Consider the following 27,679-nt stretch of genomic DNA (forward strand, 5'->3'; position numbering starts at 1 on the left):
CGTGCTCGACTGAAAGCAAGGACCAAATGTCAACATAAAAATTGTTCCTAATTTTGTTCACGATATCATCCGCCAAATCCTCGCCTAAAGGGGCGACACCGCAAAACATAGAATCTGTGAGTTTGAGGCCTTCACTAACCAACTCTTCGCTCCTTGAGCTCGCCCCCTTGGGTGAGCCACCGGATGTGTGAGAAGACCCTCTTCCGTCAGGCAGGCCTGCGCCCCCTGGATATGAATAGGACACTGGAAGTCTTCTATTCGCCGCAAAGCGGTTTATCGGTGCTTTTAGCGCTAACATAAACTCCTTGTTGCTATTATCAGCAACAGAAACAACACTATCCCAAACCCTGCGACATGAAAACTCACCAGCCTTTCTGACCTCTGGTCTTGCCAAGGGAAGAGAAGGTCTGGGTGATGATGGTTGGCGGGCCTCTTGCCGTCACACTGCGTACCGCTCTGCAAATCAGGTATGGGAGGCACCATGATGCCTCAAACTCTGGTTTCCTGAAGCCCCCAGGGCTGAAGATCCTGCTAATTGTGTGCCTCTATGCCTCTCCTCCGTCATCCATTGGATAAGCCAGCGACATCGTCGATGGTGACTGTTGGCCCTGCGTACCTGCTACTTGGCTAGGATGCTCTCCGCCTCTCTGCACTGCTTCTGACTGCATATTCGTCTTCTGCCGCACATCCTTCCAGTGGCGTCTGTTGTCCACTGTGGACACAGATGAAAATGAACTGGCAGCCCTGCATCTCCTCCTATTGCCCTGCACAATCCTTGCTAATGCCTCCCTCCTACTTGCTCCCAGGGCCCCTGCGCCGACTGCCCCCACTCTGATGCTACCCAATAGCCCATCCCCCGACTTGCTGTTAAGATTAATGTACCTCCTCTCCTCCCCCCTTCTTTTGGCTCTACTGCTATTAAACCCCCCTGAGGAATCCTTCTGACAAAAACCCTGTCTTCCTTCTCTATGTATGTCCCCAGTTCCCCCCTCCTCTCCTGCACATCCTCATAGGTGTATGCACTATCCCCCTCCTACCTGCAGATACCATGCTGCCGTCCCCTCATTGCTATTCCCATGCCCACTACCCCTCCTGTAACTTTCCACTGGGCTCAATAGGGACTCTCTCCCGTAGCCCCCTCCGACAATCCTCCTGTGAGCCTGTAGCCAGAACTACTTTCGCTTCCCTGCTCCTGCACCCTCACATCCTCAGCACCACGTGAAGTGCACCTCTTTGCCGCCAATAGCGCCTGCCGGACAGCCGCCAGGGGTCACCCATGCTGCACTTAGCACTCTTCACCACCGCTCCTCCACCTGACACCGCTGCGCTGTTACTTGCAGAGCTTGATGCTCTGCCATGCGCCTGCTGCTGCTCGCTCTGCCCGCAGCCACTGCCGTCTCACTGTTCCTGATGGCCACTCTGCCTTCTGTCCCAGGACTTGCTGTTTGCCCTCCATTCTTGGCCGCCAGACTGGGTTTCAGCAATGCTGGGCGGTTTCTTCTTCTTTCGGCCTACCCCAGACCTCGCCGCTGCCTTCTGCTTGAGAAACACTGCTGATGTCCATGACTGGAACAGTTGGCACCGCACCTATTCCACCATGTTCTCAAATGACAGAGGGCCCTTGCTTGCTACTGCTTCCCGGATCTGCTGCACGAGGTAATCCATTCTCCTCCTCCTCTTCCAAGCAGTCGTCTATGTCTTCTTTCCTCTTCACCCCAGACACCACTTTCTCCTCCTCTTTCTCCCAGCGCTACCTACTCCCAGTCACTTATCCCACCCCTTTTCTAAAGCTGACACCTGCCCCCCCCCCCCCCAGTCCCTAGCAGATTTGTGATCTACTTTGCTGCTAACTATAGTTATAGGATCGCTCTCCTCTTTATGTGTAGTTATAGGAACACTCTCCTTTTTGTATATAGTTATATGATCGCTCTGCTGTCTGTATATAGTTATGGGATCGATCTCCTTTCTATATATAGTTACAGGATCACTCTGCTGTCTAAATACAGTTATAGGATAGCTCTCCTCTCTATATATAGTTATGGGATCGCTCTCCTCTCTGTATATAGTTATATGATCGCTCTGCTGTCTGTATATAGTTATGGGATCGATCTCCTTTCTATATATAGTTACAGGATCACTCTGCTGTCTAAATACAGTTATAGGATAGCTCTCCTCTCTATATATAGTTATAGGATTGCTCCCCTTTCTGTATATATAGCTATGGGGTCGCTCTCCTCTCTCTATATAGTTATGGGGTCGCTCTCCTCTCTATGTATAGTTATTGAAACGCTCTTCTCTCTATATATAGTCATGGGGTCGCTCTACTCTCTATATATAGTTTTAGGATCGCTCTGCTCTCTATATATAGTTATGGGATCTCTCTACTCTGTATATGTAGTTATGTGGTTGCTCTGCTCTCTATATATAATTATGAGATTAGCATCAGAATCGCTATTTCAAACTTTCTGCGTAGATTATTCACAAAATTCTCGACCATATAGTACAATATGCAGGTTCTCCTGCAAAAATTTGAAGTAAGAAACAATACAGCATGCTCTGATGTACAAGTGTTTTAATATTTAGTGTTATATATTCCTATTCATTTTTCCACAGATTAGGGTATAAATGTCAATTTTAATTCACTGTAGCTATATTCTCCATGCACATCAATGGAGAAGTAACTGTATTTGCAATATTTTCAGACTTTCCTCTCATCAGCTACAACTAACGTCTTAGAATAAGCGGCATGGCCTGGGCTTATTTTGTTCTTTTGCCCTTTTTATTTCGCTACTTCTCCAATCTTCTTCTCGCCTCCTCTATTTTCCATTGTTCCTCTTTCTTCTTCTGGTCAGCCTTGTATATATACTCCAGCAGAAACTTCCTACATTGCCTCCCGTCTCTCTGGGAGTTTCTTTCCTGTCCCAGGCGGGATGTGACCTCTTCTAGGGCCTTGTGGATAATTGTCAGGATTTCTTCTGTTTTTCCCTGAGTTTTGTCATGGTCTTCCTTGGTGTAGTTCTCTATGGGTATAATAACCTTGGATCCCATATTATTGAACTCCTCTTTGAGATGTTTAACAAATCCACTGTCTTTTTTGCTGATGACAACGATGGGAAATATTCCTACAAAAGACACAGAGGCGATCAGCTGTCATATCAGTAATCTGTTTGATACAAGCTCACAACTTACTGTCATTTATCACATGAACTGCAGCACCTCACATGATGAATACTTTATACATCCAAGGACAAAGCTAGACACTGGCTTCAAGCTCTTTTAGACAAATTATCATTAAAAAAAATTGTTCAAATGAGCTTAAGTGAACGATAATCATTCGGTGTAAATGCAGAAAAATCAAACGACGAATGATAAATCGCTCACTTTTCGCTTGATGTCCGTTTTTTGCAGCATAAAAATCATTGGCTTGTTCACTTATTGTTCAGTTTAAATACTGATCGCTCAGTAGTTCTCACTTGTATAGCGAATGTGAACAGCTAAACAATTTCTCGTTTGAGTGAGCCAGCGATGTATCTGCTGTCTAAACAGGCTGCCCAAGCAAACTCAATCAAGAAAACGGCCCCTTAGGGCTCTTTCACATGGGCCATGTGTTTTTGCACACACCTCAGAGCAACATATTTGCACTATACAGGAGGCTTTCTTGTGCGTGTATTTTACTATACTTTTTTATGCACGCAGGGCATTTGGGTGCAACAGACAAACACACCGCAGTCTAAATGGCTAATGAGTTCCAGATGTATTTCTGTTTCAGGGAATTATGCAGTGTTTCACGCATTCGTATATTTGCGCACCCCCTATGGACTTCTATGAGGACCATTTGTGCACAAATGCGCAGCAAAATTGAGCATGTTACATATTACTATGTGACATAGTAAGATAGTATGTAAGGCCAAAAAAGACATATGTTCATCCACTTCAACCTATTACCCCCAATGTTGATCCAGAGGAAGGCAAAAAACCTCCAAAGAGATAGAAAGCAGTTTTCCCCATTCAAGGGAAAAAACTCCTTCCTGACTCCAATCTGGCAATCAGAATAATTCCTGAATCAACAACCCTTTTGAAGTTATTAATGATTATAACATATAATATTACCATCAGCACGTCCTCAGTCAGAGTTCCATAGTTTCACTGTCTTTACTGTAAAGAACCCCCTTCTATGTTTGTGGAGGAACCTTCTTGTTACAGTCACAGTCTTGGGTATAATAGATGATGGGAGAGATCTCTGTACTGTCCTCTGATATATTTAAACATGGTTATTAGGTCGCCCCTCAGCTGTATTTTTCTAAACAAAATAATCCCAATTTTGATAACCTCTCAGGGTATTGTAGTCTACCCATTCCATGATTTACTTTAATTGCCCCCGTTGTACTCACTCAAGCTCTGATGTGTCCTTCTTGAATACTTTGAGGCCCAAAACGGTCCACAATATTCCTTGAGTGATCTGACCAATGACTTGTAAAAGAGAACAATGTTCTCGTCATGCGCCCCTAGATCTATTTTGATGCACCCCATGATCCTATTTGCCTTGGCAGCAGATGCCTGACACTGGTTGCTCCAGTTAAGTTTATTGTTAACGAAAATCCCCAAGTCCTTTCCCTTGACAGTATTAGTATGATTCCCATTTAGTGTGTAGCGGTGACATGCATTTCCTCTGTATTCCCTCATAAACCTATGCTGATATGCAGTTATACAGCTGCTTTCTTCGAGATACTCGAGGACGGCATCTCTTAGACACCCTTCAAACATTTTTTTCACAATAGAAGCAAGATTTTCTGGCCTGTAGTTTCCAGGTTCACTTTTTTAACCCCTTTTTTGAATTTCAGTACCATATTGGCTGTGCACAAATCCAATGGAAAAGAACCAGTCACTATTGAGTCCTTAAATATAAGAAACAAAGGTTTGTGTATCACGTTACTTAAATCCCTTAGGACCTTGTGTATGCCATTGGGACTTGCCTATTTTAATCTTTTTAAGGTGGTTCTGCACTACTTACTGGGTTAGACTAGTGACATTTAGTGAAACATTTACTCTATCACTCTGCATCTCATCTGACATTTCATCTTCCTCTGAATACTCTGGAGAAAAAAAAACAACTATTTAATAGATTTGCTTTCTCCTTATCACCCTCTACAATTTTTCTTACATTATTTATTACAGGGCAAATACTCTTAGTTTTAATCTTTTTACTATTTATATAATTGAAGAACAGTTTAGGGTAGTTTTACTGTGCTTGTCAATAAGTTTCTATGTCTCCATCTTTGCTGCTTTTGTCTTCTTTTCACATAATTTATTCTTTTCCTTATAGGTTTTTAGTGCTTCTTTGCTGCCTTCTTGTTTTAGTAGTTTAAACACTTTCTTTTTGTCCCCTTTATCTTTTTATTGAGCCACATTAGTTTTCTCCTATTCCTAGCACTTTTATTCCTGTAAGGAACAAACCTTTCACAGTAATTTTTGATGTAAAAGAAATTTTATTTTCTGGAAGAGTGAATGTGGCACAAACATCTAGAGATGTTAACTGTGTATCTTGAAACCGAGTACCTAAGGACCTCTGTTTCAAGATACACCATTTGTATCTTTAAGTGGTTATGCCACATTCAGCCTTTCAAAAAATGTTTTTTTCTTTTTCCTAACTCATTGCTCCACATCGGGTATATTGTCATTTAGGGTGGGAAGTAACTTCTATTTACAAGAAAACTTCACCTCGCGGCAGCAATTTAGCTTCCTACTTCCATTTTATCCCATTTCCTGTCAAACGGGTTGCTCCACCTATTTTTTTTCCATATTTCTACAGTGTAAATATTTACGATGTTTTTAAACACTTCCTATTTATTGTCTTTACTCTTATTTTTGAGAACATTGTTGCAGTCAATAAGCTTAAGGGCATCTCTAAGCTTGTTAAACTTTGCCTTCCTAAATTTTAGTATTTTTGTAGCTCACCTATATAACTTACTAAGCACTGGAAGGGGAGGCTACTTTTCACAGCAAAGTCCAGGAGGGGCGCACTGTGGCAGGCACAGTACGAAGAATTGTCGCGTCCAACCTGGATGCGCTGGATCTATCGCCCGCAGATCTCCCACAAACACAAAAGAACAAAATGACAACAGAAAATAGAACCAAAATATGGGAAACACCGTCCCTATATAAGCAAAACTCAGGGAAGGATGCTGCCTGAAAGCAGGGCAATCGTCCCGATAACAACGGCCCTCACCGCCTGCCTCATCCCGTAGTTGACCCTATGTGGGAAAGGGAAAGAAAACAAGAATACCAAAACTGAAAAGAAAACAAATGCAGCACTTAGCTTTCAGATGCGTCATGTAACTGAGCAACCTAGAACCAAGCTCTGACTGCAACCTCAGTAGAAAGAGTGATAATCAACAGCAGTTCAGCTCCTTATCCAGCCAGGCTAAATACCACAACCACTGAGCTAGAAATTGTAGAACCATCTCCAAAACCAACACCAGAACTGTCAGCAAGGCAGCAATCCTAGCACCGCCGGTATGCACTGTGTGAAGGGTGCACTATTGTAGGCACTGTCCTAGAAGTGCACTGTGGTAGGCACTGTGCGAGGGGTGCACTATGGCTTGCACTGTGTGAGGGGAACTGTGGTAGGCACTGTGTGAAGAGTATGCTGTGGTATACATTGTTGGAGGGGTGCACCGTGGTAGGCACTGCGTGAGGGGTGCACCGTGGTAGGCACTGCGTGAGGGGTGCACCGTGGTAGGCACTGCGTGAGGGGTGCACCGTGGTAGGCACTGCGTGAGGGGTGCACCGTGGTAGGCACTGCGTGAGGGGTGCACCGTGGTAGGCACTGCGTGAGGGGTGCACCGTGGTAGGCACTGCGTGAGGGGTGCACCGTGGTAGGCACTGCGTGAGGGGTGCACCGTGGTAGGCACTGCGTGAGGGGTGCACCGTGGTAGGCACTGCGTGAGGGGTGCACCGTGGTAGGCACTGCGTGTGGGATGCACCGTGGTAGGCACTGCGTGTGGGATGCACCGTGGTAGGCACTGTGGGTGGGGTGCACTCTGGTAGGCACTGTGGGTGGGGTGCACTCTGGTAGGCACTGTGGGTGGGGTGCACTCTGGTAGGCACTGTGGGTGGGGTGCACTCTGGTAGGCACTGTGGGTGGGGTGCACTGTGGGTGGGGTGCACTGTGGTAGGCACTATGTGTGGGGTGCACTGTGGTAAGCACTATGTGTGGGGTGCACTGTGGTAAGCACTATGTGTGGGGTGCACTGTGGTAAGCACTATGTGTGGGGTGCACTGTGGTAGGCACTGTGTGAGGAGTGCACTGTGGTATGCATTGTTGGAGGGTTAGGTGTTAGGGGTGCACTGTGGCAGGCACTGTGTGATGGGTGCACTCTGGCAGGCACTGTATGAGTGGTGCACTGTGGTTGGCACTGTACATTTTTGTATGCATTGTGTGTGGGGCACACTGTGGCTGGCACTGGAAGGGATGCACTGTGGTAGGCACTGTGTGGGGGGTGCATTGTGGTAGGTGCTATTTGATGGTTGCGTGTGGCAGGCACTGTGTGAGGGGTGCACTATGGTAGGCACAGTGTGAGTGGTGCACTGTGGTAGGCCCTGTGTGATGGGTGCACTGTGGTAGGCCCTGTGTGATGGGTGCACTGTGGTAGGCCCTGTGTGATGGGTGCACTGTGGTAGGCCCTGTGTGATGGGTGCACTGTGGTAGGCCCTGTGTGATGGGTGCACTGTGGTAGGCCCTGTGTGATGGGTGCACTGTGGTAGGCCCTGTGTGATGGGTGCACTGTGGTAGGCCCTGTGTGGAAGGTTTATTGTGGTAATTGGTGTGTGGGGGGTGCACTGTGACTGGCACTGTGTGAGTGGTGAACTGTTGCTGGCACTGTGTGAAAGGTCCACTATGGTAGGCACAGTGTGAGGAGTGCACTGTAGCTGTCACTGTGTGAGGGGTGCACTGTGGATGGCACTGTGTAAGGCGTACATTGCGGATGGCACTGTGTAAGGGGAGCGCTGTGGCTGGCACTGTGTGAGTGATGCACTGTGACTTGCACTGTGTGAGGTGTAGACTGTCTGGCACTGTGTGAGGGGTGCACTTTGGCTGGCACTGTGTGATGGGGTGCACTGTGGCTGGCACTGTATTAGGGGTGTACCGTGGTTGGCCCTGTATTAGGGGTGCACTGTGTTAACTACTGTGTGTTTGGTACCCTCTTACTTACACTGTTAGTACAAAATTTACCTGCTGCAGAGTTATGGGTGAGTCAGTGACTGACATGAAGTTCTCAGCTGATGTCACCTTCTGATGTCATTAGCTGATACTTATTACACCTGATAGATAACAGAGTATTATGTTCCACAGATGGATTATCCTGTATGATTCTCTCGTCTTCCACCTATGTCACAATTTGCTCAGATAAGTCTAGTTTTATATCTCTTTGCAGCTTTCTACTTGTTCTCTAAGCACGGAGCAGTCATTATATTTTACCTGTCATTATCACACAGTTCTCTAGAAATGTCTTCAGTTCTTCTCTTTGAGGGTCTTTCAGATCATAATCAGCACTGGAAAATAAATATAAAATTATCAATAACAAATGATAAAAGCCCCCCAGGAATGCCCCTGTGTGACGGGGAGGATAAGTTACATGAGGAATGTCTACCTGATAGAGAGTATTGTAATATTGTAGTGTCCAGGACCTCAATGTCTCCACCTCTCACACTCAGCAATATACAGGATGGACAGTAATGGTTGACTCACTTCACAGAGTATTTGTTGTGCAGTGATGACAGCCTGTGGCCAGGAGCGTAGCCATAATGGTTAGAGTTGCAACTGGACTCCTAAGCTATGGGTGCCTAAAAGCATCCCCTCACCACTGTGGCAGCCTCACTGAGCCCCTCCGCTGTGCTACCTCTGTCGCGGGTGGTGGTGTGACACAGTTTGAGGATGGCATAGCAGCTGGCAGACTGAAACAGACCAGATTTTTTTTTTTTACAAAAATAAGCTTTACTTAATGGCTAACCATCAACATGGCAGGATGTGCCGAGACTGAGCGCCTGTGGGATGCTCATTCTCCTGACCAGATCCTGAATATTTCTGATAGGTGTGGTGCTGGGACTGCTGGTGGACTTGCTGAGCCTGCCCTGTAAGCTCTGGTCCCTGGTCTGGCCCGTGGTCATGCCGCTAGCCTCTGCCTTCTGCCCAGCCTGGTGAGGCCTGGGTGCACCAGCGCACGCCACCGAACTTCCGGTCTGGCTTGTGCCCTGAATGGAGCACTTAAATCCTTCTGGCTGTGCATGCGGTGGCAGGCTGAAGAGGTCTGGATGCGCAGTGAGCGCTTGTGTGAGAGACAGACACTCACATAATAGTCACTCGTCCAGCTCCCCTGAGATTGGAGATCTGTGCGCGGCCTGTGAGAGATGGAGCAGTGGCCCAATAGCGACTGTGGGCAGAGGCCTGGCTGGGATACTCCCCTGTATGTACGCCTGTGTGCTGGAGGTACTGGGCGCCGCTGATAAGCATCAGCAGTCTGCTTGTTGAGGGGCTGTGGGCCTTGGAGGTGATGGGCTACTTCTCATATGCCCAGCCATCTGACAACTGGCGGTGCATGGGTTGGGGACCCCCAATAAATTGCTGCTGTTCTGGAGGAGGCAGACAGCAATGACCCCAATATAAATTACAGGCAGCTGTTGAGGAAATCTCCACATAAAAGCTGTCCTGAATAATTAAATGTGCCAAGTGAAAAGCGGAGGAACAGACCCTGCAACAGCATATACAGTAACATCAGTTAAACAGCAGATTCTCATGTAGCTCTAAACCCTATAGCTTGGGACTTGTGATAGTTATTCATACAAAGCCCAATAAACGCCTATAAATTGCACAGCACGGCAAGATTGAAGGCATAAATATTTTAATCCACTTTCTGACTGGAGTTCCCTGGCATATTGTTATTCATTAAAGGGGTTGTCCCGAGGCAGCAAGTGGGTCTATACACTTCTGCATGGCCATATTAATGCACTTTGTAATGTACATTGTGCATTAATTATGAGCCATACAGAAGTTATAAAAAGTTTTATACTTACCTGCTCCGTTGCTGGCGTCCTCGTCTCCATGGTGCCGACTAATTTTCGCCCTCCGATGGCCAAATTAGCCGCGCTTGCGCAGTCCGGGTCTTCTCCTCTTCTCTATGGGGCTCCGTGTAGCTCCGCCCCGTCACGTGCCGATTCCAGCCAATCAGGAGGCTGGAATCGGCAATGGACCGCACAGAAGCCCTGCGGTCCATGGAGACAGAGGATCCCGGCGGCCATCTTCAGCAGGTGAGTATGAAGACGCCGGACCGCCGGGATTCAGGTAAGCGCTGTGGGGGTTGTTTTTTTAACCCCTGCATCGGGGTTGTCTCGCGCCGAACGGGGGGGGGGGTTAAAAAAAAAAAAAACCCGTTTCGGCGCGGGACAACCCCTTTAACTGTTTGTATTTTGTATGTGGTTTGCCCGCTGCTTCATTGGCACCATGAGTACTCGTGCCAAAAAAAATCAATCTGCAGCAGAAAAGTTAAGACTTTGCTTGCACAGATGCTCCTGATCTCACCCCGCGCTCGACACGAACCGCGCAGACAAAGAATAGGAATTACGACACTGAACTAAAGCAAGAACCTGGACTTTCTCTACAGCAACACCTGGAGGCCATAAATACTTACAAATCCTCACTGACAGGAAAAATAGAGAAAAATAGATCAACCTGTTCAGACAAGATGTGCGTAATATGAGGGGGCGGATGAGCAAAATGGAAGAACGCGTCTCTGCGGTTGAGGATTGTTTTGCCAACTGGCAAACAACAAGTTCGGATATGGCTTTAAAGAAGGACAAGTGGGTTGATAGAACACAATTTATTAGTGTAAACGAATAAATGATAAAAAAATAAAACAATGACATAAAAATAGGTGATATTGCATATATGCTTTGCAAACAATTCTTTTACAGTGGTTACATCAATACTCACAGCACTAAGCCTTAGGTATACTTATCTGCTTTGTGCAACATCCTAAGAAGCAATGGCAAAAAGTCAGAGAGCAGGGGGCCTCTTGGGAATGACACTGTGAAAGGGAATTCCCCATCACAGGTCCAAAATGCTTCTAAAGCCCCAAAACCCTCTCCTGCCCTTTATACTAGTATGATCTATTGTTTGAATATTTGCATCGCAAACATCAATGCATAGAGTTGTTTGTTGGAAAAAGGCCACAATCCGAATTGACCATTAACCAGATCAGACAAACAAAACAATGGCAGCCCCAAGCTCTAAGTATACATAAGGCCCCAGTTAAGTCTTAAGACAATGATGACAGATTTTCATGATCAATTAGACAATAGATCACAAGACTCTATAGACAATGGTGGTGGAATTACAAGACAATGGTGACACTATGTGCTGATACTAACATGGTCTCCAGCAAGTCTATAAGACTCAGATATACAATCCTTATAATTTATACAGTAAATGTTCATGGCTGTATGGATACAAGATGGAGCGCTACACATACCCAATTATGTTTGCACCACAAGGATAACTGAATCTTCTTTCCACCACAGTCCATACTGCAATTTAAAAAGTTGGATAATCTTGAAAATGGTGTAATATATGCATCATTGGCCTTCCAGAAAAAGTAGAAGGCTCACACCCCAAAATATTTTTGGAGTAATGGCTCAAATCAACATTGGGGGATGGTGTTTTTTCCTCTACGTTCACAGTGGAGAGGGTACATCGGGTTACCACAAAGCCACCTGTGCCTGAGGCCCATCCCCCGTCCTCTGTTGGACAGGCTGCTTAATTGCCATGATCAAGTCACTATTATATGCAAGCCCAACTAAAAAGCTCATCAAATACAATGGCGCTACCATCTTAATATTCAGACTTTTTGGCTGAATTCCAGAGAGCTACATTTATGGAGTTTATGAAAAAGTTAAAATCCAGGAACATCCCAGAGTCAATGGCATATCTGGCACGTCTGAGGATTATGGCGGATGGCAAATTAATAATTGTGCATTCACCCGCCGAGGCCTTGGAGCGGCTTTGAGCTCATCCTACATCAGTGTTCCCCAACTCCAGTCCTCAGGGACCACCAACAGGTCATGTTTTCAGGATTTCCTCAGTGTTGCACAGGTGATGTAATTATCATCAGTGCCTCAGACATTGCTACAGGTGTTCCTACCATAGGATATCCTGAAAACATGACCTGTTGGTGGTCCCTGAGGACTGGAGTTGGGGACCCCTGCCCTACATGAACTGGGAGTTAACAATACTTATTAAATAACATTTGCGCATTCCTCCTCATTCACCCTTTATCCCCACTTCATTTTCCTCCCTCAAACTTTTTTTTTCTCTTCTCTTCCTTTATCTTCCTTTCTGTTCTTGTTTTCTTTCCTCTCTCTGCTGTTTTGCCTCCTTTTTGCCACAGTAATAGGCAGCCCCCCCCCCAGTAATAGGAAGCCCCCACCCCTCAGTAATAAGCAGCCCTCCCCCCAGTAATAAGCAGCCCCCTCCACAGTAATAACCAGACCCCCCCAGTAATTAACAGCCCCCCACAGTAATAAGCAGCCCGCCTACCCCCAGTAATAAGCAGCCCTCCGCCCCCAGTAATAAGCAGCCCCACCCTAGTAAAAAGAAGCCCCACCCTAGTAATAGTCAGCCCCTCCCCCAGTAATAGGGAGCCCTCCCACTAATAGGCAGCCCCCACCCCTCAGTAATAAGCAGCCTCCCCCAAGTAATAACCAGCCCCCTCCACAGTAATAAGCAGCCCCCTCCACAGTAATAAGCAGGCCCAACCCCCAGTAATAAGCAGCCCCACCCCCCAGTAATAAGCAGCCCCACCCCCCAGTAATAAGCAGCCCCACCCCCCCGTAATAAGCAGCCCGCCCTAGTAATAAGCAGCCCGCCCCCCTAGTAATAGGCAGCCCCACCCCCCAGTAATAAGCAGCCCCACCCCCCAGTAATAAGCAGCCCCACCCCCCTAGTAATAGGCAGCCCCTCCCCAGTAATAGGCAGCCCCCTCCCACCCACCCGAGTAATAAGCAGCTCCCCAACCCATATACTTACCTCCTCCCTGCTGTCAGCGTCGCTACCTCTCTGCTTGCCTGAGCCCGGCGCACACTGTAGTCAGTGTGTAGCCCGGCACACTTCCTCCCAGAGTCCTCTCCTGCGGAACTAATGAGCAGGGGACTCGGGGAGGAGGATCCTGGCTGCACACTGACGTCACTGTGCGCCGGGATCAGTGGCAGCAGCGCGATTACCAGTGGGGAGCCGCGGCACCCCAGCTAGTAATCGCTTCAGTGGTGAGCAGCGCCCGCACGGCCACAGGAAACAAGGCAGCGGGACGGATTCGGTACACGGGTCTTCTGTTTGACACATGTGACATAGGGGATATGAGAGTTTTTATATTGAAGGGTGGTTTCAAGTTGCAAGCCATAGAAAAATTTGGGAATATAAATTGATAACAACTTTTGACATGCTGAATACTGGGTTAAATTGTTCCCCAGGATTTATGCGTGAATGGGAGGTGTGAGACATTTATTGCACAGATAAGACTGCTGGCCTGGTGAAAACTTCCCATCCACAGTAATTCAGGGACCATAAACATATAATCCCTTATCAGTGTCTAGTTAAAACTGTTTGTGTACCTCTTGTAGCATTCCTGGCAGGACAACCCCCCCCCCCCCCAACAGTAATTCAGGCACCATAAAACTTTCACTTTGTTATCAGTGCCTAGACAAAAAAAAGTTTGTTTTCTGTTGCAGAATTCCTTTTAAAGGGGTTGTCCCGCGATAGCAAGTGGAGTTATGCACTTCTGTATGGCCATATTAATGCCCTTTGTAATATACATCGTGCATTAAATATGAGCCATACAGAAGTTATTCACTTACCTGCTCTGTTGCTGGCGTCCCCGTCGCCATGGTGCCGTCTAATTTCAGCGTCTAATCGCCCGATTAGACGCGCTTGCGCAGATGGGTCTTTTCCCTTCGGCTCGGTTCGGCAGCAGCGGCGTTCTGGCTCTGCCCCCTTGTACGCATCATCGCGTAGCTCCGCCCCCGTCAATGTGCCGATTCCAGCGAATCAGGAGGCTGAAATCGGCACATATGACGGGGCGGAGCTACGCGATGACGCGTACAAGGGGGCGGAGCCAGAACGCCGCTGCTGCCGGACCGAGCCGAAGGGAAAAGACCCATCTGCGCAAGAGCGTTTAATCGGGCGATTAGATGCTGAAATTAGACGGCACCATGGCGACGGGGACGCCAGCAACGGAGCAGGTAAGTGAATAACTTCTGTATGGCTCATATTTAATGCACGATGTATATTACAAAGTGCATTAATATGGCCATACAGAAGTGTATAACCCCACTTGCTGCCGTGGGACAACCCCTTTAAGTGCAAACCAATCACATCCATGTCTGTGCCTTGTCATAAGTATGTATGTTATAAGTGTGTATAAATATTCATGCCTCTTCAGATCTATTCCATTTTTAGCCTGACGAAGAACCCGAGAGGTTTCATGTATTTTTGTTAGCCATTAAAAGGTATCATATCTACAAGATTATGTAGTTTCTCTTGCTGAGAACAATCACATTTTGCTCTACTGGCTAACACGGTACAAAACCTTTGTTTCCATTATACATTAAGGTGTTAAACACTTTCTTTTTGCTGTTTATTGCCCCTTTACATCTTAATTAAGCTACATTACTAAGTTTTTAATTTCTGTAAAGTATGAACCTCTCAGAGTCAGTAATTTTAAACATTTCCCATTTATTGCTTGTACTTTTATTTTTTAGGATGTTGTCTAGAGATGAGCGAGCACCAAAATGCTCGGGTGCTGGTTGCTCGAGTCGAGCTTTCCGCGATGCTCGAGGGTTCGTTTCGAGTAACGAACCCCATTCAAGTCAATGGGCGACTCGAGCATTTTTGTATATGACTCATGCTCCGTTAAGGTTTTCATTTGTGAAAATCTGGAAAAACTACGAAAGTGATGGAAACGACAGAGAAACGGATAGGGCAGGCGAGGGGCAACATGCAGGGTTGCATCTCTGGCTCCCAGTTCCCACTATTAAGCCACAATAGCGGCAAGAGTGCCACCCCCCCCCCCCCCCCCTAACAATTTTTACTTCGGACAAAGCCTCATTAGCAAGGCACACCTTAGCTAAGCACCACACTACCTCCAACCTAGCACAATCACTGCCTGCGGGACACACCGCTGCCTCTTCTCCTGGGTTACATGCTGCCCAACCCCCCACGCACGACCCTGTGTCCGCAGTGCACACAAAAGTGTCCCTGCGCAGCCCTCAGTCCACACGCTGGCTTCATAGCCAAACCACCCTCATGTCTACTTATAAGTGCGTCTGCCATGAGGAGAAACCGGAGGCACACACTGTAGAGGGTTGGCAGGGCCAAGCAGCGACCCTCTTTGAAAGGGGCAGGGCGATAGCCCACAATGCTGTTGAGAATAGATAGATGTTTGATCTTCATTCCAATCCTGTGCCACCTCCGTCAGGAGCTGCAAACGTGGGCATAAAGGGGACTCCGCTGCCAGCCCAGCACTTCTACACATCTCCACAATGCAGCAATACTCAGTGTGGGAAGTATGTGAGCGGGCCCTGGGTCAGCCTCTGTCCCAGCAAACACCTTGTGTGGCCCAAGGTGTTGCGAGTGACATAGCAATGGGGAATCTATGTGTCCACACACTACTCATTCTGTTTGGGTGTCGGATACCTCATCGACAATGCAAGGGGTAAACCATATGCACTCTGCACCCTACCCAAGTCTGTCAGTGTTTTGGGGACAGACAGGTAAAACACCCCAATGGGAAGTCTGTGTGCACCCACAGCATGGATGGCTCCCAGGAACCCACAGACGTTACATAAATAAATCCCATTGCAGTGCCCCGGATAGCTGAGGTTACGTTAGAGAAAATACATGTTGGCTGCGGCCCACACTCCATGCCCTAGTCAGTCTGGGTTTTTTAAAAGTACCAGGCAGGTACAACTCCGCTATGGCAAGTCTGTGTGCACCCGCAGCATGGATGGCTAGAAGGAACCCACAGACGGTACATAACGAAATCCCATTGCAGTGCCCCGGATAGCTGAGGTTACGTGAGAGAAAATATATGTTGGCTTCGGCCCACACTCCATGCCCCAGTCAGTCTGGGGGTTTTTTGGGGCCAGATAGGTAGAACACCGCGATGGGAAGACTTAGTGCACCCATGGTATACACAGACCCCTGTAATATTTCTGTAGCAAAGGTATAAGCTGACCCCAGTAACAGTTATGTTGCAGAAGTCTAAGGAGACCCCAGTAACATTTCTGTAGTAACAGTACAGACAGACACCAGTAATATTTCATTAGCAGAAGTATAGCACACAAAATGGTGGTCAGCAGCACAATCCTTTCCTCTCACCTAGATAAGACAGGGAACCTGCACGCCTGCTTTCAGTCAGGATCCAATTCAGACCGTCAATGCATATTCCAAGAAAGAAATGGTGGAGGCAGCAGTTGATGCAAAAAGTAGAGAGATTTTTATTCCTCCCACACAGAGAAACCGACGTTTCGACCCTTGTATAAGTGGGTCTTTGTCAAGTATACAAAAACATGCAACATGGAACATATATATAGTGAAGAGCATACAGACTTAGCCAATAACAGAGTGTTAATTAAAATCATTTGCATCTAATCCACCTGTCTATTCACCTGTAATCTGTGTCCCATAATGGCGGGTGGTCTGCAGACTATCGCGTCTTGTATTTGCTATTTGTGCATGTCCAGAAGCCATAGTAATCCTGGGTATCATGTGACTGTCATGTGCCCAGCATGACATGTTTGCTCCGCCTCACAGTATTGACTCTGCCCCATCCGTGGGGTCTGGATCACAGCAGAGTCCTCCAATGCACACGCTGGGGCGGACGTCGTGACGCGATGACATCATCACGTCACGGTGAGCTGCGGTCACGTGACCATTCACATGACTGGCTCTCCACAGCGTCATCATTATATTATTAACTCCGCCCCTATTACCTTCTGTGGGCTGGAATATGTCAGAAGGATGGAACATAAAGTCAATGCCTTGTCTTATATGTTACTACAGCATTTCTGTTCCCACATCGAATATCAAGGCAAGGATTACTATACCATGCCCCAGCGGTGAAAAACATCTATATACAGTCTATGTAATACATTATGTTAAAGGTAAATACCAAGACATGAATTATAATGCAGGTACAGTATACTGAATATCTGAGATTCTAGGAGAGTATCCACTCCAATTTTGCCCCATAACATGTGAGCCCCCTTTTTGTTTTTTTTGTTTTTTTTTTTTTTAAAAAAAACAACAAATGTATCACTATCGGGATACAGGGATATAGATATCAATTCACATTTCTCAATCAATGCGTTTACAATATGCATAATCCCCAAAATACATATATAAGGGGTCAAGGGATGAGTATGATACTCTCCATGAATGAATCCCAGTCCAGACGACAATCCACGTGACCTGTGAATGAGCAAATGAAAAAAGTATAAGTGACACATAATCAAACACTATAAAAACATATCCAGTTATGGAATCCGAAGCATAGAGGCACGATTTGTCAGCAGAACAGGGTAGTATTGTACTCGTGATTCAAACCTCTTGGAGTCATGATATTGAGTGTGTATATCCATCGTAACTCTTTTTTAAGAAGCAATTTCACTCTGTCTCCCCCTCTATTTAATTCAGGTACGGAATCTATCACACGAAATCTTAATTGGCTCACTGCGTGGCCCAAGTCAAAAAAATGGTGCGCTATAGGGAGATCCAATTTTTTTGTACGAATGGAACTTTTATGACTAGATACCCTACTCCTGATCTCCTGTATCGTCTGACCTACGTACTGAAGGCCACATGGGCAAGATAATAAATATACCACATGTGATGACTGGCACGTATAACATTCCTTAATTCGGTAACATTCACCCGTTTGAGAATGGTAACATTTATCGCCTTTGATGATATTGGCACAACTGGAACAATTTAAACATGGGGAATTGCCCATCTTTGCCGGCAAAAAAGTTTTTTGTTGTATAGTTTCCCTTGAAGTCAATTTGACCTCATGCATCTTGCTGACAACTAAATCCTTCGGGTAACCACGTTCCAAAAATTTCTCACACATTTGTGTGAGCCGAGCCTCCACAAACTCATCGTCACTTATACGTTTGACTCTTATGAACTGGCTCCGTGGGAGCGAGTCCACTGTTCTCTGAGGGTGGAAGCTGTTATAAGCTAGTAAATTATTACGGTCAGTGGTTTTTGTAAATAAATCTGTCTTAAAACCTTGTGTGGTCTTGATTATACAGACATCCAAAAACTCAATACTGGCGGTGGAAAATTTTAGCGTGACCTGGAGCTCCAGACGTATGCTATTGAGCTCGTTGTGAAAAGCATGCAGTTCCTCAACAGTTCCAGTCCATGCCAAAAAGATATCATCTATATACCGAAGCCAGGAGACCGCCAGGGGCCAATATGCCGACGTGTAAACATGCGTGTCCTCAAAATCACGCATGTAGATGTTTGCATAAGTCGGTGCCATATTGGCTCCCATGTCGGTCCCCTTGCACTACCTATAAAATCTCCCTCTGAACACAAAATAACTGTGGTTTAGGACAAACTCTAGAAGTGTGAGAATCAGATATTCGAATTGAACTGGATATTGTGCGGCGCAAAGTACCCGTCTTACACATGATACCCAGGATTACTATGGCTTCTGGACATGCACAAATAGCAAATACAAGACGCGATAGTCTGCAGACCACCCGCCATTATGGGACACAGATTGCAGGTGAATAGACACAGGTGGATTAGATGCAAATGATTTTAATTAACACTCTGTTATTGGTTAAGTCTGTATGCTCTTCACTATATATATGTTCCATGTTGTATGTTGTTGTATACTTGACAAAGACCCACTTATACAAGGGTCGAAACGTCGGTTTCTCTGTGAGGGAGGAATAAAAATCTCTCTACTTTTTGCATCAACTGCTGCCTCCACCATTTCTTTCTTGAATTAGCAGAAGTATAGGCAGACCCCAGTAACATCCTTGTGGCAGCAGTATAAGCAGACCCCTGTAACATTTACATGGCAGAAGTATAGGCAGACCCCTGTAACATTCAAGTGGCAGCAGTATAGGCAGACCCCTGTAACATGTAAGTGGCAGCAGTATAGGCAGACCCTTGTAACTTTCTTGTAGCAGAAGTATAGGCAGGCAGACCCCAGAAAAATTTCTGTAGTAATAATATAGGCCAACCTCTGAAACATAGATGTAGATGAGCCTTTTGGGCCGCTGAAAAATTGGCCGTTCAGCACAATGACATGTTGTTTCTGGAGGAGGAGTAGCAGGAGGAGGACTAATGTCAGAGACAGATTGACAAAAGTAACTGCCCCGTTTTCCCGGTGATAGAGAAGAGTGCTTTTATCTGCGGTTGCAGCAAAAAGATTCTTTAGGTTCCGCTGCTCTTCGCCGGTGGAGAAGAGAAGTCAGGGGAAATCCAGGCTTTGTTCATCTTTATGACTGTAAGCATGTTGGCACTGGCAGTTGACAGGCGGGTACGCTTGTTATTGATGATTCCCCCAGCTGCACTAAACACCCTCTCTGACAAGACGCTAGCGGCAGGGCAAGCAAGCACCTCCAGGGCATACAGTGCACGTTCGTGCCATGTGTCCAGCTTTGACACCCAGTAGTTGTATGGAGCAGAGGTATCAGAGGACGGTGGTACGATCGGCTACGTACTCCCTCACCATCTTTTTACAGTGCTCCTTCCGACTCTGCCTTGACTGGGGAGTGGTGACACAGTCTTGCTGGGGAGCTATAAAGCTGGCAAAGGTCTTGGAGAGTGTTCCCCTGCCTGCACTGAACATGCTGCCTGATCTCCGCGCCTCCCCTGCTACTTGGCCCTCGGAACTGCGCCTTCTGCCACTAGCGCTGTCAGATGGGAAGTTTACCATCAGTTTGTCCACCAGGGCCCTGTGGTATTGAATCACTCTCAAACCCCTTTCCTCTTCGGGAATGAGAGTGGAAAGGTTCTCCTTATACCGTGGATCGAGAAGGGTGTACACCCAGTAATCCGTAGTGGCCAGAATGCGTCTAACACTAGGGTCACGAGAAAGGCAGCCTAACATGAAGTCAGCCATGTGTGCCAGGGTACCAGTACGCAACACATCGCTGTCCTCACTAGGAAGAGTACTTTCGGGATCCTCCTCCTCCTCAGGCCATACACGCTGAATGGATGAGAGGCAAGCAGCATGGGTACCCTCAGCAGTGGGCCCAGCTGTCTGTTCCCCCTCCTCCTCCTGCTCCTCCCCCTCCTCCTCCTCCAAAACGCGCTGAGATATAGACATGAGGGTGCTCTGACTATCAAGCGATATACTCTCTTCCCCCATCTACTGTTACGACCACAAAGCGTCAGCCTTTATGCTTTGCAGCAAACTTCTCAGCAGGCATAGCAGAGGAATGGTGACGCTAATGATTGCAGCATCGTCGCTCACCATCTGGGTAGACTCCTCAAAGTTTCCAAGGACCTGGTAGATATCTGCCATCCAGGCCCACTCCTCGGTAAAGAATTGAGGAGGCTGACTCCCACTCCGCCGCCCATGTTGGAGTTGGTATTCCACTATTGCTCTACGCTGCTCATACAGCCTGGCCAACATGTGCAGCGTAGAATTCCACTGTGTGGGCACGTCGCACAGCAGTCGGTGCTCTGGCAGATTAAACCGATGTTGCAGGGTCCTCAGGGTGGCAGCGTCCGTGGTGGACTTGCGGAAATGTGCGCAGATGTGGCGCACCTTGCCGAGCAGGTCAGATAAGTGCGGGTAGTTTTCAGAAACCGCTGAACCACCAGATTGAAGACGTGGGCCAGGCATGGCACGTGTGCGAGGCTGTCAAGCTGCAGAGCCGCCACCAGGTTACGGCCGTTGTCACACACGACCATGCCCTGTTGCAGGCTCAGCAGTGAAAGCCAGAGGTCGGTCGCTCTGTCAGACTCTGCAACAGCTCGGGGGCCGTGTGCCTATTGTCACCTAGGTGACTAGTAGTTTCAGCACGGCCAGCTGACATTTGCCCAACGCTCTGCTGCCGCACCGCGCCACACCGACTGCTGATGACGTGCTGCTTAATTGAGAGGTAGAGGTTGCATAGGAGGAGGAGGAGGGGGAGGGTTTAGAGGAGGTTGCATAGACCGCCGCAGATACCCGAACCGGGGAAGGACCCGCAATTCTGGGTGTGGGTAGGACGTGAGCGGTCCCAGGCTCTGACTCTGTCCCAGCCTCCACCAAATTCACCCAATGTGCTGTCAGGGAGATATAGTGGCCCTGCCCGCCAGTACTTGTCCACGTGTCCGTGGTTAAGTGGGCCTTCCCAGTAACCGCGTTGGTGAGGGCACGATTGATGTTGCGGGAGATGTGCTGGTGTAGGGCTGGGACGGCACACCGGGAAAAATAGTGGCGACTGGGGACCGAGTAGCGTGGGACCGCCGCCACCATCATGTTTTTGAAAGCCTCCGTTTCCACAAGCCTGTACGGCAGCATCTCCAGGCTGATCAATTTGGCAATGTGCACGTTTAAAGCTTGAGCGTGCAGGTGCGTGGTGGCGTATTTGCGCTTGCGCTCCAACGCTTGCACTAGCGACAGCTGGACGCTGTGCTGTGAGACATTGCTGGATGGGGCCAAGGACAGCGGAGGTGAGAGTATGGGTGCAGGCCGGGAGGCGCTCGTGCCTGTGCCCTGAGAGGGGGGTTGGATCTAAGTCGCAGGTTGGGGCACAGGGGTAGAGGCAGTGGTGTGACCCGGAGGCGGTGAACGGCCTTCTTCCCACCTTGTGGGGTGCTTGGCCATCATATGCCTGCGCATGCTGGTGGTGGTGAGGCTGGTACTGGTGGCTCCCCGGCTGATCTTGGCGCGACACAGGTTGCACACCACAGTTCGTCGGTCGTCCGCGCTCTCACTGAAAAACATCCACACCTTTGAAGAACTAGGCCTCTGCACGGTGGCTTGGCGCGAGGGGGTGCTTTGGGAAACAGTTGGGGGAGTCTTTGCTCTGGCCCTGCCTCTACCCCTGGCCACCCCACTGCCTCTTCCAACCTGTCCTGCTGCACCTGCCTCCCCCTCTGAAGACCTGTTCTCAGTTGGCTTAGCGAACCAGGTGGGGTCAGTCACCTCATCGTCCAGCTGCTCTTCCTCCGAATCCTCTGTGCGCTCCTCCCTTGGACTTACTGCCCTTACTACTACCTCACAGACAGACAACTGTGTCTCATCATCATCGTCCTCCTTACCCACTGAAAGCTCTTGAGAAGTCCCCAGCCTCATCCCCCGGACCCCGGCAACTTTCCAAAGGTTGGGCATCGGTCACAACAAACTCCTCAGGTGGGAGAGAAACCTTTTTTTCCCAATCAAGGCAGGGGCCCAAAAACAGTTCTTGAGAGTCTGTCTGCTCATCAGAATGTGTCATTTTCATGGAGTGAGGAGGCTGGGAGGAAGGAGGAGCAGCAGCGAGAGGATTCAGAGTTGCAGCAGTGGACAGCGTAGAAGACTGGGTGGTCGATACATTGCTGGATGCATTTTCTGCCATCCACGACAGGACCTGCTCACACTGCTTTGTTTGTAATATAGGTCTACCACGTGATATAAAGCTGGGGACCCCAGAAACTTGCCTCTCTCCTAATCCAGCTGCAGCCGGCTGCGATTTACCTGGACCAGGAACTCAGCCTGTGCCCACACCCTCACTTGCACCTCCGGGTCCTCGCCCACGTCCTCTAGCCCTACCCCTACCCCTCAGCATTGTGTATTACGAATAGAGCAGACACAGAGCAGTGTGAATAATTATGCAATTATTGGCGTACACTTTCATGCTGACGTTATGTAATGCAAACTCCCGGCAGAAACAAAGAATAAGGAAGGCTGCAGAAAGGCCTAGCTGGGTAATAGTGAGGCACTACAACTCCCAGCAGCCAGGCAGTAAAATGCACACGGTCACAGGTAGCCCTAAGAAGGTTTTTTTTTTTTTTTAAGCTTTTTTGAAAAAGAATACAGGCTATATAGCGTGTATATGACTTTCCCTCTATCAGGGGCTTTGGCCGTACACTGTGCGTGAAGTTGATGGCAGACACAGAGCGGTGTGAATAATTATGGAATTATTGGCGTACACTTTCACGCTGAAAGCAGTTATGTAACGCTACCTTCCGGCAGAAACAAAGAATAAGGCAGGCTGCAAACAGGCCTAGCCATGCAATAGTGAATCACTACAACTCCCAGCAGCCAGGTAGTAAAATGCACACGGTCACAGGTAGCCCAACGAAGGAGCTTTTATTCAAATTTTTTTGAAAAAGAATACAGGCTATATAGCGTGTATATGACTTTCCCTCTATCAGTGGCTGTCGCTGTACACTGTGCGTGAAGTTGATGGCAGACACAGAGCGGTGTGAATAATTATGAAATTATTGGCGTACACTTTCACGCTGACAGCGGTTATGTAATGCTAACTCCAGGCAGAAACAAAGAATAAGGAAGGCTGCAAACAGGCCTAGCCGTGCAATAGTGATTTACTACAACTCCCAGCAGCCACGCAGTAAAATGCACACGGTCACAGGTAGCCCTAAGAAGGATCTTTTTTAAAAAAAATTTTTGAAAAAGAATACAGGCTATATAGCGTGTATATGACTTTCCCTCTATCAGGCGCTGTCGCCACACGCTGTGCGTGAAGTTGACGGCACATACAGAGCGGTGTTAAAAATTATGGAATTATTGGCGTCCAGTTGGAGACTGACAGCGGTTATGTAACGCAAACTGCAGTCAGAAAAAAATTATACTCGAGGCTGCAAAAAGGCCCAGCTGGGTAATAGTGAGGCACTACCACTCCCAGCAGCCAGGCAGTAAAATGCACACGGTCACAGGTAGCCCTAAGAAGGACCATTGGGGTTCTCGTAGACAGGATTCTACACTACCACTGTCCCTGCCTCACCAGTACTGCCCCTATACTCTGTATAATTGACTGCAAACTGAGAACGCTATAGCTGTAATAGCCTGCACAGCCCGAGATGATAAAAAAATTTTTTGGGTGCAAAACTGCTACCAGCAGCCACAACAGTAATGCACACGGTCAGATGTGGCCCTAATAAGGACCGTTAGGGTTCTTGTGGACAGGATTCTACACTACAACTGTCCCTGCCTGACCAGTACTGCCCCTATACTCTGTATAATTGACTGCAGACTGAGAACGCAATAGTCTGCAGAGCCCAAGATGAAAAAAAAACTATTGTGCAAAACTGCTTCCAGCAGTCACAACAGTAATGCACACAGTCAGATGTGGCCCTAAGAAGGACCGCTGGGGTTCTTGCAGATGCCAACACTCTCACTATAGCAGCAGCACCCTCCCTAATCTCTGCCAGCGTGTGTCTGAGGCGAGCCGCGGGCGAGACCGCTTTAAATACTCGGCGGTCATTTGATCTCGCCAGCCACTCACTGCAGGAGGGTGGGATAGGGCTGGCACGTCACAGGAGGAAGTTGTAATGCCTTCCCTGCATGTCTATTGGCCAGAAAATGGTGCTAAACATGCAGGGAAGGAAATGGAATTGACTCAAGTAACGCATGGTGCTCGTCTCGAGTAACGAGCATCTCGAACACCCTAATACTCGAACGAGCATCAAGCTCGGACGAGTATGCTCGCTCATCTCTAATGTTGTCCCAGTCAATAAGGTTTAAGACATCACTAAGTTGATCGACCTTGGCCTTCCTAAAGTTTTGTATTTTTGTAGCTCTATAAACCTCTCTCTTGAAAAACAAGTTGATATATATTATATTATGGTCACTATATTCCAGGTGCCCCTCAGTCTGGACCCCTTTTATGCTGTCATGTTAGCTAGTTAGTATTAAGTCCCAAATGGCCACCCCTCTATTTCGGTCCTGTACTAGTTGGGTAGAATTATTATCTTTAGTAATTGACAGAAAATGTTTACCTTTATGAGATCCACAGGTTTTGGCTTCCCAGTTTATATCCGGATAGTTAAAGTCCCCCATAATAATTACCTTATTGTGATTTGCCTCACCCCCCATTTGCTTCAATAATAGATTTTCAGTGGCTTCTGTTATATTTGGTTGTCTATTGAAAACCCCTATGAGGATTTTATTGTTGGTTTTCACTTCATGTATTTCCACCCATAGAGACTCATGTTCATCTCTGTCCCATATATCTTCCCTTAATGTGGACTTTAAACAGGATTTTACATAAAGACAAACCCCTCTCCCTTTTCATATTTTACAATCCCTACTGAACAGACTGTAAATCTATAAGTTCACCGCCCAGTCACAGCTTTCATTTGACCAGGTCTCAGTTTTTCACATTTTGCTGTAGTTTTCCTCAGACATTATTACTTCTAGTTTGTCTACTTTATTGGTCAGACTTCTAGCATTAGTCACCATACAGTTTAGAAGGTTTTGGTTATTTTTTATATTATGTGCATCCCAATTGTCATGCCAGTTCTTGCTGTATTAACCCCACCCCCGACTGGACCCCTATTCCAAATACCTGGTCCCAAGTCGACACTCTTTTCCCCGTTACTCTTTTTGCCCTCCCCCCACAGTTCCTAGTTTAAACACTCCTCCAACCTCCTAGTCATCCTCTCCCCCAGAACAGCTGCCCATCCCTATTGAGATGCAGCCCATCCCTACTACAACAGAACCTGTAGCCGACAGCAACGTCCGCCCAGTTCTCCAGAAACCCAAACCTTTTCTTCCTACACCAACTCTGCAGCTAATTGTCTATCTCCCTAATCTGCCACTGTCTCTCTGGTGTGCCTCATGGTACAGGTAGTATTTCAGAAACTATTACTTTGGAGGTACTAGCTCTAAGCTAATATCCTGCTTCCCTGAAATCATTTTCAAGCACCTTACATCTGCCTCTAACTTTGTCACCTGTGCCAATGCGTACCATGACTGCTGGATCCTCACCAGAAGATCATATGTCCTTGATTTCATCCCTCTAGTCATGCAGGCTGCTCGGATGGCTTCCTCCTGTACTGCTTTCCTAGTTTGGGGAACAGCACTCCAGTACAGTACTAAATGGCCGACGCCAAATGCTCTGCGGTACTTAATAGTCTACTATAGCTGCAGCTGGTCCTCTCCTGTGTGCTGTTGAGCAGCACTCGCTGCTACTGCTGCTCAGCTGCCCTTTCTCTCTTTGGAGCTGTGACACAGCTTCTTTTTCTACATATGGCCAAGATGGGAGCAAAGAGCTCTGAGGGCAGACTTAGGTGGAGCCTAGCCTTATTGTCCCTGTTCTCCTTTAGAAAGACTGAGCTTCACAGTGCTGACATTACTAGGGACTGGAATCTCCTCCAAGACAGCCTCATAGAGACTTCAACAAAATGGTGTGATCTGATGCTTGCTTTTCTCACTCCCTGACTCTATTCTTTGGCAGGGAAGTGGGAACATTTCTACACAGCGCCTGAAACTCTCTCACATACTTTCTGGCGCTAACACGCTCCTGTCACTGCTCTCCCCCATCACCTCTTTCCCAGCTGGGTGTCATACTGGGAGAGGGTGGGTATAAACATTACAGCCCTTGACCGCTGGCTCTGACAATATCAAAGCAATCCAAACAGTAGGTACACATAGTGCAATCCAAGCATTTTTTTCCACATGGATCACCCTTCTAAAACTATGGAGAAATCTGCAGCTATGGTGCGCATTTCTGCTGCATGTTTTGTTGTGGATCCATGCATGAATTTAGCACCGTGGATGGGCAAAATCCACTTGCAGAATTTGAACTGCATCAGAATTTCCCGCATGGATATTCCCATTCATGGGGATAAATCTGAGGCAATATATGCCAGAGAAATTTGAGGCTTGTGGCTTATTCTCACTGGCATAGGCGCTTATCTGCACATATATGTCACATGTGTGCACAGCCAAGATGCTCCTACACCTGCATGTTTTGCCAACGACCATGGATAACTGTATGCACAAACAGATCGTATGAGAGCGTACACAAATAAATATGCACAACATCCCATTAATTTTGTGTGTATATGCTCCGTAAATACGCAGGTTTCAATTGGCTCTTGCGCTGTGCAAATGCACACGAAAGAGAGCATGTCATGTATTTTTTCACATGACTGAAATGCATGTGCAAAGTACGGACAAGTCAGTGAGCCCATTTAAACAAATGGATTTTTTCATTCTGTATTATTCACACAAAATTTGCGCACATAATATGCAGTCGAAATTCGGTAGTGTGAGGCCATAGATTTCTGCTATGGTATTATAAGCTAAATCCACATGGAATAATCAGTTTTGGATTCCACGGTGTGTCCGTGGAGCCGCCTGCTGTACACCTGTCTCCATTATGTGTGTTTTGCAGAAACTTTTTTATTTATTGGCAATTAATGACCATCTAATAGTTTATAGCTGAACCCGGGGTTTGGCTATAGCTGCAGCTCAGTGATTTAATGGTTTTGACATGTCCTAAATAAAGAACATTTAGTGTACCATTTACATATTTTTATGTTATCAATAATGACTTTCCCTAATATTGTCCGCCATATATTTCTCCTGTGGTTGTTCAACTGAATACCCACATACAGAATTTCTGATCTAAAAGGGAATGAAATTGTTGCGTTCACGAACGTGCAACC

At 47.2% G+C, this 27,679-nt stretch overlaps 1 protein-coding gene across 3 annotated transcripts in view; it reads right to left on the bottom strand.

Moving 5' to 3' along the window:
* Positions 1-2,557: 2,557 nt before the first annotated feature.
* The window catches only part of LOC136577249 (uncharacterized), a 31,876-nt gene continuing 6,754 nt past the window's right edge, over positions 2,558-27,679 (bottom strand). For all 3 annotated transcript variants that reach the window (XM_066577074.1, XM_066577075.1, XM_066577073.1), the window contains 2 exons: positions 8,480-8,553; positions 2,558-3,122 (listed from right to left, as the gene is read on the bottom strand). In XM_066577074.1, coding sequence (XP_066433171.1) covers positions 2,788-3,122; positions 8,480-8,553 — 409 coding nt within the window. In that variant the 3' untranslated portion in view covers positions 2,558-2,787. The remainder of the gene's footprint in view (positions 3,123-8,479; positions 8,554-27,679) is intronic.

This window comes from Eleutherodactylus coqui, chromosome 8 (genome assembly GCF_035609145.1).
Source record: "Eleutherodactylus coqui strain aEleCoq1 chromosome 8, aEleCoq1.hap1, whole genome shotgun sequence".
In the NCBI taxonomy this organism is placed as follows: domain Eukaryota; kingdom Metazoa; phylum Chordata; class Amphibia; order Anura; family Eleutherodactylidae; genus Eleutherodactylus; species Eleutherodactylus coqui.